Genomic DNA, 16,854 nt, shown 5'->3' on the forward strand with positions numbered 1-16,854 from the left:
CAATAAAACACAATAGATGGTTTAAAACTTTAAATATTTATTGCACAGACCACAACTGGCCAGCAAATAAATCTAAAAATAAATTACTCTTCTTAAGAAATGTAATTCACAATCGGTCAAAGAAAGAAAGATGTTTTCTTTATTGTTATGTAGATTACAGTCTAAAAACTCTGTGCTAAAAATAACCCAATTTGGATTGTTTTGCAACCCACATATGAGCAAAGAAACCATGGACAAACCCAACCATGGTTTATGTAAAACCTTCCATGTTCTGTGGTTCATTTACCTCAGCATAAAAAGTTTGCTATTTCATGTTTACAGGAATACTATTACTAGCCTATTTTTAGCTCATACATGGGTTAATGTTTCCTGACTAACCTAAAAAAAAGTGTAAAGTACACTACACTGTTTACATGATACGTCCTCTAAATAAATACAGTTTTAAATACTATGTTATTTATGTATAAAATATTAGGCTACATTTAATCTTATTTAACCAACATTTTGGAAATAAACATTAAAGGTTTGAATCCATGTGTTATAACTGTTCTCTTTCACGGGTAGCTCCACAAAGGATGACGACAAGGAAGATAGCGTAAAATAGGTTAATTATCTTCAATAAAACAAATCAGAGGCAATAATCCAAGAATAACATAACAGTGTGAACACACAAATGTCACCTGATGACCACGAACAGAAGAAACTGGGCTTAAATATACAAGATAATGAACCGAATACAAACAGGTGATTCATTAATGAAAAACCATGGTGACAAACTAGTGGCGGGAAACTGAGAACAAAGGAAAACTAACAAGATAAAGGCAGAACTAAACAGGAACTGAACACTAGGAAAATGAATCCAAAACTGAGCATAACCTTGACATCTCTGTTATAAAATAGTGCTCGTTTTCTGGGTACCAGGTACAAATCAATGCAAAAACGTTTTACTCTCATTGAAAAAGGTTTGAGGAGCTATTCATTTTGCTCTTTAAAACTTTTCATACTTGAAATAGTTAAGACTGGGTCATTCTTAACCCTGGGTAAACTGAGTCCTGGGTAATTTTGCTTCACGTTTCACACTTTAACCTGGGTTAACGATTAATGGGTATTTATAAACTGCTGTTTTGCACTGTATATTGGGTAAACCTCCTTATTTACGATGTCAGGGTCACTGATTGGATGAATGTGATATTTTTAAAGGCTACAGCATTGCACATCCTCATTCACTATATATTGCCAACAGTACTTCATGTTTATTCTGAACAGACCTTTTGGACTAAATGTAAGAATGAAATTGCATTTCACGCCAAACACTAAATGATGAAAAAAAACAACAATTTGTCAGCAAGTAAAGATACTTTATTTATAATGAATGTACATAATGAAAAACGACTTGAGACTCATCAGTGCATCTTCACCAAACTGTAGACTTGATCTCCGGCGTTTGAGGGAACCGGTTTGTCAGGGATCGTGCAGTACAGGTGGTAAACAATCTTAAGGACGACAACAGAAAGATTGACAAGAGAGACAAAATAAATGTTTGTAATGTGTTCATGATGGACTTCTCATTTGTTTATGTGGATTTGTTGTGTAATTGGCTGCACATATTACCTCATTTTCCTCTGTATTGTCCTCTTTCTGTTGAGTATTGACGGAAACTTCTGTAAAGCAGAAGCGTCATTTCTCTCTTAGATAACATGTTTTGACCACCATGAACAAGCTCTTTGTCATAAAACTTGAATGTATTTTAAGATTTGGCATTTTGCACGGCAGAATCTTCTCTTCTCAGACTCACTGTGCAACAGTGTTTTGATGAATTTAATATTGTCCCACTTCTTCTGTAATAAGTCTTTGTGATTGAGTGGGCAAAGTTTCTCAATGCTTATATGTGAGCATCAAAAATGCTGAGGAAACTTTGAGTTGTGAAACCAAACCAGTGTGTTTTCATAGTAGGTTTGCTAGTATTGATAGATTTGATTCCTCGCGATTAATGAAAGAAAAATTGTATTACCTGAGTAAATTGAATTCGTAGTCGTAATGGAATAGTAAGCCGCTGTGGGATCTGGTGTGTTGTTCTGATGGGACTCGGGGTGTTCGAGGTCTTTGGAGGAACAGCATGATAAAGAGGGTCAAACAAAGTCAGAGAAAACCACCCAAAACAAGAGAACAAATGTGAAATGGCTTTGCATAAAGATAGAAAATGGACATTTTAGAAGCTTTTGCGGGCCCTCATCACGGCTTCTTTTATTTGATAGGCAGTGCAAAGTCTGTAAACATTCAGCAAAATAGCTTAGTTTGTGTTTCGAACAGCAAGAAAGTGAGTAAAGGAACAGCTCAAACCAACATGAAAATCATTTAAAGCAACACCAAGTAACTTTTCCTCTGCGGTTGCCCTACAGGTTGGAAGTGGAATTGTCCATTACCGCTGTCGTAAATAATTTCGCATCCTACTGTGGTACGCACGCTCGTTGTTTATCAGCACCGGCTTTGGAATGAACGATGTCCACAGACAAGGTAGAGTATGTTACATGATTTCATGAAAGTATGCGATATCAGAAACAAAGAAAAACTAAATGTAACGCTTGACGTAAAGCAAGTCAAATTTGTAGTTTTGTCTCATTAGAACTACAAAAAGGCGACCCAATCTGGTAATCTTACATAGTGTGGTTATAGCAGATATAGCACCGCAAAACCTTTTACCCTGTTCGACTTAATGAACCACTGAAACGATTTTGAAACATTACTTTAAGGTAAAAAGTTTTACTTAGATTTGCTTTAAGAGAAGATGTGGTCAATAATGCTGATCTGCTGAAGACTTGAAAGAGGAAATTGTACCAGTTTCTGAGAAGCTGTGGTCACAATATCGTGTCTTTTACTTAGCAAGTTTATTTTTCTTGGTTACATGTGTTGCTTACTAAGCTTCATGTTTTCTGAGATCATTTACTTAGAATGATGTTCTCTCACCTACAGAGATTGGCTGAGATCTGGCTGGTACAGAAGTGATTAGAGAATATGTCTCTGCAGGTCCAGAACAACTTTGGACCTAAAAAGCAAAAATAATTATTAAGGTCATATCCATTTCAGCCATTATTACTCATTATGTTATTATATAAAAAAATAATCTCAAAGATACTCACCATACCAATTCCTTGACTGGGCTCATCTGAATTTATTAATCTTATTTTTTTGCTAAGAATCAAATAATGATTTTTATGGCATCTTTTTATGCATGCATATATCAGATAATATAATAAACATTTGCACATACAGATCCTGTAGACTACAAAAACTATTGTAGTATCTTAATGATAGTAAAAAACAGACTTTTAATTTGAAGGCTTGAAATACAACTTACTGTTTTCTTCGTTTTTTACCTAGGAAAACAATGAGCTACTGTATTATGTTCAGTTTTTAACTCCTGCACATCATTTTGGTCAAAATTCACATGATAAATGATCTCACATGAAAATATTGAACAGCATGGAGTGTGTAGAATTATACACTTGACTTACTTGCAAACCAACATAGACAGACGAATCCAGTCAAAAAGACACCGACACAAGTGGAAACGAGCACTATAAACCATGTGTCTGTGTAAAACAAAACCAATAAAGTGCTTTATCAGTCAATAAAAATATAGTGTTTAGATAAAAAATATAGTGTGCCTACGTGCGTCTGTGTGTGTAAAAAAAATTATTTTGAAGCAAAACAATTTTAACATTTTCGTGGCAATTTGGCATCTATAAACGTATGATGTTCTGACATAATTCTGTTACCAGGTAGAGTAGAGGTTGCCAAGAAAACTGCAGTAAAAACAGTGCCACAGTGTGTATAGTATTATAGAATGTTTGAAAAAAATATTCTCATAATTCATTAGCAATTATTAACCAGGTTGAAAAAGCACAATCATGAACCTCGTGTTAGTTGAATTCTCTGTACTTCCCACTTACCTTCAAGCACTTCCTCTTTGCAGATATTAATAAACTTTAAATGAATTCCACATATATTTTTGAACCTGACATTTGAATCCACCATATTCTACTTTAACCATTGAGGAAAAAGAGATGGTTTCAACGTACACATGGTTTTATTTGTTGTGTTTGTTGGCAGGTTTGTCTTGAGATCAACTAATAAAAAAAAAAAATAGCAATCGTTTCTGAAATTTGATCAAACCAGAAATTATGTTTTCAGTAATTACCAGCTTTACTGTATTTTGCAGTGTCAGAAGTGGACCTTACAGTTAATGCTGTTGAAAAGACATTGTGAAATTTGCTGTCATGTACAGTATAGTAAATGTTCAACAAGTAATCATAAACAAGGAATAATGTTTTTTCCAAATACATTTATGGTGGAGTAATATAATAATGCTTTTTTGATTTACAAACTCAGTTACTCACAGGTTGTCATGGCTGTTGTACTTGTATGTTCAGTGGAGGCTGTTGTAGTCGTATGTGCAGTGGAGGCTGTTGTAGTCGTATGTGCAGTGGAGGCTTTTGTTGAAACTGCAGAGATAAATGACCAGCGTTATAGGGCAAGCTTTAAAGCAAAGTTTGCTTGTTGATGCAGGTCCTTCAAATACAATGAAGAAGCAGGAGACTCTAATAAAGTTGCAAAAACTCTGGTAACTTTAATCCTGTCCTTTTGTAATATATAATTTTGGAGGGAAAATAACTCCATAAACACATGTAGCAGCAATTGATTTAATAATTTCTGTGATGTTTTGTTAGCCTGGAAATCCAGACCCAAATGTGAAAGATTAAGCGTCTGACATTGAGTAATGAGAATCGCCCAACTCGAGGGGCGGCACCAAGTAGCATTTGAAAATCTCACTGCACACAATTGGATGACACTACGGCCTCTGTCCCGCCGATATCAGATACATCGATGTGATTGGTGCAGCTCGGCTACAAGGGCACAGTTGATGAGCATCAATACTCAATGAGTGACTCGCTGAGCAAATTCAAATTGTGCTCTTGTGAGAACTGTATTTCCAGGGTAATGTTTTGTGGTATTGATTCAACAAAATACAAGCATCTGTATGATAATATTAACGCTTCAAAGGTTAGCTGACACTCATGTAAGCTGTCAATCACTCACTTAGCAATTGCTCTTTAATTTCATGCTAAAAATTGTTTAAAAAAAATCACAATTAATCAATTCAGAATAAATAACTTAAGCATGTTTCTGAAAGAATTTTTTATTGAAATATTCCTGACATTTATTTATTTAACATTAACATGTATTCCTTTTTGTCACAGTTCAAAAGTAGCGACTGAAAAGAATGACCCAATTCCCTTCTATAGATTTGTCTGAAATAGTCTGGCTCTCTGACATCTGGACTTGATCGCATGATCTTGTGACTTCCTTCCTGCCTAAATATTTCAGATTGTTCACTTGCCAAAGTCTGACTGTGGTTAAGTGTGTGTCTGTGTCATCACAGATTACTGTTAACTCATTCACACTGTCCACAACTGCTGTAAAATCAGCTTTAACATGTTTCTGATTTCATAGTCTGACCCTGACCCACAATGAGTCTCGACACACCCCAGGGATTATAATTAACCATATTCAACTCTTTCATATATTTAGTGTATTTGTCCTTTCAGTGTTGCATTATACAGCCGATTGAAAGGGTCTTTATAATAGTATTTGTCTAGAAGTGTCCTATATGTGTAGCATCAGTCACTAACACTGATGGTGGGTTTCTCAAGTGAATCTGTGTGAAGTAAAATAATCCATAGTTACTAAACACTTTACAGTAATGGTTTCTATTCTAACCCAGAAGAACAACAGTGAAATCTCTCACCTAGAACCGTCACTTTTGCAGCAGGAGAATGAGATGATTTATTATTGTGCCACTCATAGAAGCAGTAAATGTCGACAGATGCAGATGATTTTACATCTGCCCATCTCAGCACTTCATCACCAGTGAGCTCCAGTTCACACTTCCAACTCTCTTTTATATTCTTCTCTTCTCTTATGTAGAAATAACACCGATTTACTGGTAAACCTGCTTCCATCTCACAGATCATCTTCACTGAGCTGGACTCTCTTATGACTTCTGAAAATACTCTTAGAGCAGGAGATTCTGAAACAACGCAAAACAGACAAATCAATCATTACATCTCCTTATTGACCATATTTACATGTGTCATTCATTTTCCAAATGGTCCATGTTTTGGTTTTATATTTAAACAAATTAATGCCTGGTTTCACAGACAAGGCTTAAACCTAGTCTTAACCTAGACAAAAATGCATGTTTGAGATCTCAACTGAAAGCTGTAAATGTACTAATTTAACTAAAGCTTATACTCATGGCTTAATCAAAACCCATATCTCTGAAACCTTGAACTCCTAAATATCTTTTCAACAGACCCAAACTATAAAATGTATGGGGAAAATTATAATTGTTTTCTACTTTTCCTAAAATGTATAGTTTAATACATTTTAATGGCATTGCTAATGTAGAACAAATATGCCTTAAAGCAGAGAGTTTTTAGGTTCATGTTGTTGGTCTACTGAAACACAAACGTCTGATTACACATGCTGAAATATCGTAGAAAATGTTACTTTTTTAACTAAAGTTGTTTTGACATTTGGTATTGAATTGAGATTAAACAACAGAGATCACTTACTGTAAGACTGAACCTCCATAAGAAGCTGAAAAACTATGAAGATGAACAACTCCATTACAGCGAGAGTGAAAAAAGAGATGAGTCTCACACAATAGTTGAATTAGGAAGTAACACATTAGAGACCGCAATAATTTAATGCTTGTGCAGTCAGAACTATGATGATGAACGTACATCATGAAACCACACGTTCAGCAGATCTGGGGCAAATAGCCCATAAAACATTTTGTAGGCTCACAGACTCAGAAGTTAAATGTGTCAAAAATAATTTAAGACTTTAAGAAAGACTATCATAATATATTAATAATGAGGAATATATTATTCACTCAGTGGTCACTTTGTACATGTTTACTCTTTGATGCATGATAGCAAGACCGTCATGTTCTGCCTGTGTTTTACTTTCGTTTTTATGGACTTTTAGTTTGTTTCTCTTATTAACCTGTTTCCTGTGCACCCGCAGCCTTAAATTGTTCATCACCGTGTGTATTTAAACCCTTCAGTTTCCTCAGTTCATTTTCTGGTACAGTATGTGTATTGCACATTGTTTTATTGGATAGTTTTGCTTCAGTGAATAAGTTATTTTGATTTACTTTGTCTATCTTCTTCATCTTTGGACTAAAACGTTATGAAAAGTCAAATGGTTCAGTTACTCATTGAATTACTCAATGGACATTTGTTTAACAGAAAAACACTGCAAAAAAATCCTTTCATTATTACAAAGTTGTGGTTGCCATTTATTCTGTACAGTAAAAACAACAACAACAACAACAGTAAATCCAACAGCTCTTTTCTCCTGAATTGGTCACACTGCTACTAAAATCTTGTAATTTTTAATTTTGTACTTTTAACATACACCGATATCCACCATAACACTAGCAGTAAAGAGAAAGTCACATGAATTACAGTTTATCAAAAGTAGCTTTTCCACAAGCTGATGTAAATACTAATGTATGGTGATCACAGTGTCACAGTGCAATAATCATTAAACAACTTAAGATGTAACATAAAACCCTGATGTACTTAACTAATAAAAGTTACTTCTAAAAAACTAATAAACAAAATGTAAAGAGTCGCATGGAGATTTATGGATTAATGTAAATTATATGATTTTCTCCCAAAATAAATGTGGGAAAAAAACTCAAAGATGCCTTGGCCTGCTGATCAGTTTATGAATTCAGTGGCTGTTCTGAACCATCATTCTTTCTGTACGTAATTGTTGTCTGTAAATTTGCAAGAAGTAAAGAAATGAAACGGTTCATCTATGTTTTGTGGAGCATAACAGAGATGTTGTTTCCACATGGCAGGAGCTGTAGATCACCTCTGTGAGAGCGTCATCAGAACCTGCACAGACACACACTTTATTATTAACACACTAGTTATTATGTTTCTATATCATGGAGCTCAGCTTATGCATATGTGAACTTACTGTCAAAGGGGCAGAGACAGATGAATCCCATGAGTCCAGACAGAAATAAACCAATACCAGTGAAAACCAGCACTACTAAAAGCCATGAGCCTGTCAAAAGAAAGAATAAAGCTTCAATCCATGTTTATATCCATATCAGATTTTAAATGAACATGCCACATCAAATGATCATGAAAGGAGGAAATGTCAATGTTTTAGTTTTTACAGATATTTAGATGATCAGTTTTGTATTGTGTTGTGTGTGAATGAACAACCTTCAGAGTGAATGTGATCAGTATGAGGAACAGCTGCAACAGAAAAGATCTCAGATCAAATCATATTAGAAATAAAAAACTGATTACTTAATCATGATTACAGACATGAGTGTTTAGATGATCTCACTGTCAGGAAAATGATTTAATATTCTCTTATTAACAAAGCAAAAATACATTATATGTTTCTGACAATCGTGGTTTCTCTGAAGCCCCCTCTCATCTGCCTCAGAGCAACTAGCAAACCACACTATAATACAGTAGGTCAGCACACTCTCAATGGAGGAGCGATAGAAATTCACCAGCGGCTTTTCACCCGTGTTGTTTTCCCTGAGAAGTCTCAGTAAGTGTAGTTGATGCTGGATGACCGCCGTAGTATTTGCAGTCCAGGAGAGGTCAGTACAGTAGAGATAAAAGTGCCAAGAAATTAAAAATGTTGGACCATCTCAACACAGTCCTCGTCGATGTTAAGGGGAAACAGATCCACCTTCTGGTTGTTGACTGAACTCCACGATGTTATTTTCTGGACCTCGTCTCTATAAGCTATCTCATCACCACCTTCGATAAGTCTAATCACTGTTGTGTCGTCTGCAAATTTAACTATGGTATTACTGTGTTGGGCTCTGCTGCAGTCATACTGTAGGTATTGAGGGAGTACAGTAAAGGGCTCAATACACACCCTTGTGGAGAGCCGATAGTGTAAAGAAGGTGGATGACACGTCCTGAGCTGTAAGCTGCTCTCCTCCTCTTGATTAAATCCAGGTGAAGTAGTAGAGGAAGGGGGATTGTTTGGATAGGAGGAAGCATGGCTTTTTACACAGGTTATCAGTAATACTAAGTATGGATTGATAACATTTGTGTTTCAAGCTCAATCTATGTAAGTTTTTTTCTCCCAGTTTGTATAGAAGTTGAAATTTGTTTCATATGTTTACTGTATGTTATACTGTTTACTGTTTATTTATTCTTGCAAGAATAGGCCCGTTGCCAACACAGCAGTTACCCTGTGGAGTGAGTGAGACAAAGACAGGAGAAAATGGGCAATCTTTATACTGCTCTTCAAGGTCCTTTTCCCTGCAGAGCTTCCCAGTAGTTTTCCACAGACAAAAAGCCCTTTACTGCTAGCTTTGATTTATCACAAACTAACCCTTTAAGCCCCCCTTAACTAGATGACCTTCTGACCTCAGATGTCCTTGCCCATCTGGTTCTAGAGTGTCTCGCTCTTGCACTTCAGGAGTACATGTATTTCACAGAAGTTCCTCCTTCTCACACAAGACTGCAAATGATAAAACCTTATAACATTCCTTTGTATCCACTGAAAATCAATGAAAATCTAAAATTTCCACAACAACCTTTAACCATTGAGAAAAAGTAAATGAACTTACACATGGTTTCCTTGGTTGTGTTTGTTGGCAGGTTTGTATTGGAAGGGAGATCAACTAATATAACAAAAAAAAAAAATAGCGATCATTTCTGAAACTTTATCTAACCAGAAACTGTTATTAGTATATGTTGTGGTTTCAGAAGTGGACCTTACAGTTAATGCTGTTGAAAAGACATTGTGAAATTTGCGGTCATGTACAGTATAGTAAATGTTCAACAAGTAATCATAAACAAAGAATAATGTTTTTCGTTCCAAACACATTTATGATGGAGTTCTAATGCTTTTTTGATTTACAAACTCAGTTACTCACAGGTTGTAATGGCTTTTGTAATTGTATGTGCAGTGGAGACTGTTGTAGTCATATGTGCAGTGGAGACTGTTGTAGTTGTATGTTCAGTGGAGGCTGTTGTAGTCGTATGTGCAGTGGAGGCTGTTGTAGTCGTATGTGCAGTAGAGGCTGTTGTAGTCGTATGTTCAGTGGAGGCTGTTGTAGTCGTATGTGCAGTGGAGGCTTTTGTTGAAACTGCAGAGATAAATGACCAGCGTTATAGGGCAAGCTTTAAAGCAATGTTTGCTTATTGAAGATGCAGGTCCTTCAAATACAATGAAGAAGCAGGTGACTCTTATAAAGTTACAAAAACTCTGGTAACTTTAATCCTGTCCTTTTGTAATATATAATTTTGGAGGGAAAATAACTCCATAAACACATGTAGCAGCAATTGAACTATCAGCTTTAACATGTTTCTGACCCCGACCATAATGAGTCTCGACACACCTCAGGGATTATAATTAACCATATTCAACTCTTTCGTATATTTAGTGTATTTGGCCCTTCTGTGTTGCATTGTACAGCAGATTGAAAGGGTCTTTATAATAGTGTTTGTCTAGAAGTGTCCTATACTGTAGGTGTAACATCAGTCACTAACACTGATGAGTTTCTCAAGTGAATCTGATTGAAGTGAAATAATCCATAGTTACTAAACACAATACAGTAGTAACAGTTTCTAACCCAGAAGAACAGCAGTGAAATCTCTTACTTAGAACCGTCACTGTGGCAGCAGGAGAATGAGGTGGTTTAATAATCCCGTTCTCTTTTATTATGTAGAAGCAGTAAATGTCGACTGATGCTGGTGATTTTACATCTGCCCATCTGAGCACTTCATCACCAGTGAGCTCCAGTTCACACTTCCAATTCTGTTTTATATTCTTCTCTTTTCTTATGTAGAAACAACACTGATACACTGGTAGACCTACTGGCGTCTCACATCTTATCGTCACTGAGCTGGACTCTGTTAGGACTTCTGGAGATACTTTTACCACAGGAGATTCTAAACAAAACAGACAAATCAATAATTACATCTCCTTATTGACCATATTTACATGCATCATTCATTTTCCAACTATGTTCCATGTTTTGGTTTAACATTTAAACAAATTAATTAAGGCTTAAACCTAGTCTTAACCTAGACAAAAATGCATGGTTGAGCTCTTAACTGAAAGCAGCTTGCACTTAAAATATGTTGTTTTTTAAATTTTTTTTACTAAGGCATGTTTATAAAAGCTACTCACTGTAAATGTCCTAATTTAACTAAAGCTTATACTCGTTACTTAATCAAAACCCCTGTCTCTGAAACCGGGCCTTAAACTCATTAATATTTTTACATCAGACCCAAACTATAAAAAGTATGGGAAAAATTATATATTTTTTCTACTTTTCCTAAAATGTATATTTTCGATAGCTGCACTTTTCTCAATTTCTGGTAACACCCAGAATAACTTTCATACGGACATGTGCGCATGTTAATAAATAATACAGTGGATTTTCCAAATAACTCATTTACATGTTCAATTAATATAGATATAATTACTACTAGTTACCCAAATATTAGTTTAATCTGATAATAACAGACAGTTTAATACATTTTAATGGCATTGGTAATGTAAAACAAATATGCCTTAAAGCAGAGAGTTTGTAGGTTCATGTTGTTGGTCTACTGATTACACATGCTGAAATATTTTAGAAAATGTAACTTTTTTAACTAAAATTGTTTTGACTTTTAGTATTGAATTGAGATTAAACAACAGTGATCACTTACTGTAAGACTGAACCTCCATAAGAAGCTGAAAAACTATGAAGATGAACAACTCCATTACAGCGAGAGTGAGAAAAGAGACGAGACTCACACAATAGTTGAATTAGGAAGTAACACACTAGAGACCGCAACAATTTAATGCTTGTGCAGTCAGAACTATGAAGATGAACACATCATGAAACCACACGTTCAGCAGATCTCGGGCAAATGTAAAACATTTTGTAGGTTCACAGACTCAGAAGTTTTTTAAAAGTAAGTAACATTAAAATGTGCCAAAATTTAACTTTAATTTAACTTTAAGAAAGACTATTGTAATATCAAAATTAATAATGAAGAATATATTATTCACTCAGTGGTCACTTTATTAGGTACATGTTTACTCTCGGATGCATGATAGCAAGACCGTCACGTTTTTGCCTGTGTTTTACTTTCGTTTTTATGGACTTTTAGTTTGTTTCTCTTATTAACCTGTTTCCTGTGTTCCCGCAGTCTTAAGTTGTTCATCACCGTGTGTATTTAAACCCTTCAGTTTCCTCAGTTCATTTTCTGGTACAGTATGTGTATTGCACATTGTTTTGTTTGTGTTATTATGTCAGATATTTCAGCTTCAGTTAGTAAGTTTCTTATGGTTTGTGTGTGTTTGACGGCTGGTTAGAGCTGCATATTGGGGGATCCTCGTATCCCCCTTAAGGCCTGTGAGTTCTCGTCCATAAGACCGTGCACTAATAGGTTAGCACCGCAATGCTTCCACCCTTGCCCTCCGGGCACGATATGCTTGTTTAGTGTACACATGGTCAAGTATAATCTCACCCTAGTCGGACACTTCACATGTTGGTAGAATTTAGGGAGTACTAACTTGAGTTTTGCCTGAATAAAATCCTCAGCTATAATATAATATACACTCACCTAAAGGATTATTAGGAACACCTGTTTAATTTCTCATTATTGAAATTATCTAATCAACCAATCACATGGCAGTTGCTTCAATGCATTTAGGGGTGTGGTCCTGGTCAAGACAATCTCCTGAACTCCAAACTGAATGTCAGAATGGGAAAGAAAGTGATTTAAGCAATTTTGAGCGTGGCATGGTTGTTGGTGCCAGACGGGCCGGTCTGTTGAGACATTCAGATGGTAGAGTCAGAATTTGGCATAAACAGAACGAGAAAATGGATCCATCATGCCTTGTTACCACTGTGCAGGCTGGTGGTGTAATGGTGTGGGGGATGTTTTCTAGGCACACTGTAACGACGGACAGAGACGGTCGGATCCATGTGCAGCACTTTATTGTACTTGAACATAAACTGAAATCAAGCAGGCACACAAACAAAGCAAGGGGCTATCCAGAAACTCGTGGTCTAAACAGGCAATGGTCGAGGCAGGCAGCACAGGTTCACAAATAGTCCAGGAAACAGGCTAAGGTCGAGAGTCCAGGGAAACACGGAATACACAAACGGAGAAAATGCTCAGAGATGTACGCTTACAGAGTAACAAGACTTCGCAAGGGACACAGTAACCAATAATAAGGGACTCAATAACCAATAATGAAACACAGCTGAACATAATGAAACACAAAGAGTCCATGGGGAAACATAACATGGGGAGAGAGTGCCCTCTAGTGGCTCTCGAGGGCACCACGGCTGCTGATCGTCACACACACTTTAGTCCCCTTAGTGCCAATTGGGCATTAAATTCCACAGCTACCTGAGCATTGTTTCTGACCATGTCCATCCCTTTATGGCCACCATGTACCCATCCTCTGATGGCTACTTCCAGCAGGATAAAGCACCATGTCCCAAAGCTCGAATCATTTCAAATTGGTTTCTTGAACATGACAATGAGTTCACTGTACTAAAATGGCCTCCACAGTCACCAGATCTCAACCCAATAGATCATCTTTGGGATGTGGTGGAACGGGAGCTTCGTGTCCTGGATGTGCATCCCACAAATCTCCATCAACTGCAAGATGCTATCCTATCAATATGGGCCAACATTTCTAAAGAATGCTTTCAGCACCTTGTTGTATCAATGCCACATAGAATTAAGGCAGGTCTTAAGGCGAAAGGGGGTCAAACACAGTATTAGTATGGTGTTCCTAATAATCCTTTAGGTGAGTAAATAGTGAACTATTTATTTATTATTTGTGCACTATTGTGTTCCTTTTTTGGTTTTCATTTTTTATACTTGAAATATAGGCCTAGCATTATAACAATATCAGAAATCCTCTATGTGACTCCTCTACAAGTGTATTGAGACATAAGGTTACAGTACTCACTTGTATTTGTGGCAGTTGTCAAAGTTTGGCCAGTAGAGACTATCACACATTGGACAAAAGAAAGTAGACGTAAAGTAATTAATTTGATTTTAAGAAAAGTGATTACGTTTTACTGTTTTATATAAATCAGTTATTTCAAAATATGCATTTAAAAATCTTACTCTGGATTGATATTGTCACTGGATCGGAGTGAGGAGATGGCACGAGAACTTGTGACTTCTTCACAGTGTAGAAGCAGGTTATTCTCACAGATGAACTCTGACCTTCTGTCCAAATACTGATCTGAGATCCAGTGAGTGAGAGCTGACATGATGAACTCTGTTTTGAGAAACTTTCTCTTCCATTGATGTTAAAGACACACATCTTCATCTTCAGATCTTCAGTATTCTCACAGCTCAGCTGAACTGTGTCTGTTTCCTCAATAACTGAAGCAGACGCTGTTAACTTGGCCTGGGGGAGATCTAATGAATAAAACAGAAAAAGACTGAGAAATGACCAAAAAGCAATGGGACATTTTGATTGCTTGGTTTCTGTTTTTAAAAATATCTGGGCAGAGAAACCTCATTGATCCAGTCTCATTGGTATTTTCAGGATTCACAAATGTTTGACTAGTCAATTTCCATGACTTTTCCATGTTTTTCCCAGTCATTCATGATTTTTAGATTATTGGATAATTACATAAATATTTGGACAGATTTATGAATGACTTTTACATTTGACTTTGAAAGTAAATTTCACTCTACATTCTCTCTCATAGAAAAATATCCAGTTGATTAAAAAATTTTTTTTACTCATCTGCTTTAAATTTTACAGGCCTGAATATTGCAATTTAAAAATGTATTTATTAATATATTAAATCTAAAAATGTATTTATAGTTTTATCATTGTCTAATGTTAACCACATTTGGACGTGTTTTACCTCTGTATTTTACAAATACAGTGACAATATTAAAAATTTTTGTTTACTAATTTATTTACTAATGTAATATAAATATATAATGTATGAAGTCCTCACCTCTGATGGTGTGTGTGTCACTGCGCGGTGATCTGATCTCAGGTTCAGTGATGATGTAATAATCACAGCTCAGATTTCTGCTGTTCTCTGATCGTGTGAAGAGTTCACTGTGAGTTAAATAAAACATACAAAGATAATGTTCTCCAGAATGACTCTTTTTAATCTGAGAGATGTGTCTGTGCAGAAGAACATTCCCAGTGTAGAGGCTACAGGTGAAAGCAGCTCTGACTGACAGTGGTATTTCACAGGCTATGTTGATCTGGACATCATCGTCACTAACAGTGATGAAGGGTTTCTGAAGTGAACCTGTTTAAGTCAAATAATTAATAATTAATAATAAAAAAAATAAAATAAAAAAAACAGCAGTGAAATCTCTCACCTAGAACCGTCACTGTGGCCGCAGGAGAATGAGGTGATGGTTTATCAATCCTGTTCTCAGTTATTATGTAGAAGCAGTAAATGTCAACAGATGCTGGTGATTTTACATCTGCCCATCTGAGCACTTCATCACCAGTGAGCTTGAGTTCACATGATGGACTGACTTTTATATTCTTCTCATCTCTGTTTACGTAGAAATGACACTGTTTCACTGTAACATCTGCTGGCGTCTCACAGGTCAACTTCACTGATCTGGACTCACTTAGTACATCTGGAGATACTTTTACAGCAGGAGATCCTGAAACAACAAAAACAGACAAATCTCATTGACAATGTTAATTAATATTGACAATAATATTCTGAAATTAATCACATATTTTAAGATCAAAAATAAAAAGGACAGCTGCTGATTATTGCTGATGTATACAGTAATACTCTAGTAAAACAAATATATCAGGTATGTTGCTGTTCACATGTTTGTATGTTCATATTAAAACATCACACACACCACACATGCTGAAATATTTAAATATTAAAACCTTGTTCACTCTAAATGTGAACTTATTTTAAAAGACATTAAACAGCATAAATCACTTACTGTAAGACTGAACCTCCATTAGAAGCTGAAAAGAAATGAAAATGAACAACTCCATTACAGCAAGAGTGAGATGCGAGACGAGACTGGACGTAACACATCAGACCACAGGAAATTTATTGCACTGAGCAGTTTGAAGTAGATGAACGTATAGATAAAAAAGACTTAACCTATATAGCCATGAGCAATGGAACCTGTATCATTGTGTGTCCATAAGAATTTCTCATAGTTTTATAATGTCCAATGAATACTGACAACCATGGTGAGTTATAATGTTAATTAGAGTTATCTGAAGCTATCCATAACTACTAAATCCTAATATTATTCTGCATATTATATATAATAGAACTGAGCATAAACCCCCTGAATAGAAAACATATAGTGTGAAGATCTTATTGTCTTTATTGTAATTTACAGATCAACATGATCAGTATGAAACAGAAGTTAAAATGTTCATGCGTGTTATAGACAAACAAGATCTGACATCACTTTGAATCTAAATTAACTTAAATATTAAGAAAAAATATATAAAATTAAAAGAGATCAGATCTTCCTGAAGTGAAAGAGATATGTTGCAAATTAGCTCAAAATGGAAACATGTATAATTAATTATTACCAATTATAAATATTTGGATTAGTTTTAGTATTGACTGTATCATAACAAGTTCAATTATGTAATAGTTTGTTCAATGAACAGACAGCATAATCAGTTCTAGGAAATAAATGATCTTCCTGCCCAAGAAAGAATTACATCTTCGTAATGTATAAAGTATAGCAGGGTAATAGCATATCTGTAGTGGCAAATAGAGAC

At 35.6% G+C, this 16,854-nt stretch overlaps 1 protein-coding gene across 1 annotated transcript; it reads right to left on the reverse strand.

The window, feature by feature from the left end:
* Window positions 1-42: 42 nt before the first annotated feature.
* Window positions 43-16,101, reverse strand: LOC120480355 (uncharacterized). The gene is made up of 23 exons (XM_089125346.1): window positions 16,047-16,101; window positions 15,450-15,746; window positions 15,071-15,376; window positions 14,217-14,516; window positions 11,787-11,879; window positions 10,728-11,018; window positions 10,001-10,213; window positions 9,692-9,745; window positions 8,313-8,345; window positions 8,059-8,148; window positions 7,891-7,973; window positions 6,636-6,726; window positions 5,807-6,088; window positions 4,398-4,502; window positions 4,199-4,246; window positions 4,080-4,127; window positions 3,513-3,590; window positions 3,356-3,374; window positions 3,138-3,189; window positions 2,965-3,043; window positions 2,012-2,101; window positions 1,612-1,661; window positions 43-1,493 (listed from the first exon to the last, which is right to left on the reverse strand). Exons 1-23 carry the CDS (start codon window positions 16,099-16,101, stop codon window positions 1,404-1,406), a joined length of 2,847 nt encoding a protein of 948 aa, XP_088981472.1. The 3' UTR covers window positions 43-1,403.
* Window positions 16,102-16,854: the final 753 nt, after the last annotated feature.

Source organism: Pimephales promelas, chromosome 21 (assembly GCF_988280905.1).
Source record: "Pimephales promelas chromosome 21, fPimPro1.hap1.1, whole genome shotgun sequence".
Classification (NCBI taxonomy): Eukaryota; Metazoa; Chordata; class Actinopteri; order Cypriniformes; family Leuciscidae; genus Pimephales; species Pimephales promelas.

What these genes read in the sequence shown, in the direction of transcription:
- LOC120480355 (XM_089125346.1), bottom strand. Translation starts at nt 16,101, where the DNA reads ATGGAGTTGTTCATTTTCATTTCTTTTCAGCTTCTAATGGAGGTTCAG. An exon ending in TGCAAAAGTGACGGTTCTAG is followed by an intron (nt 4,503 to 5,806) that starts GTGAGAGATTTC and finishes TTATCTCTGCAG; the next exon opens with TTTCAACAAAAGCCTCCACT. An exon ending in CCAGTCAAGGAATTGGTATG is followed by an intron (nt 3,044 to 3,137) that starts GTGAGTATCTTT and finishes TTTGCTTTTTAG; the next exon opens with GTCCAAAGTTGTTCTGGACC.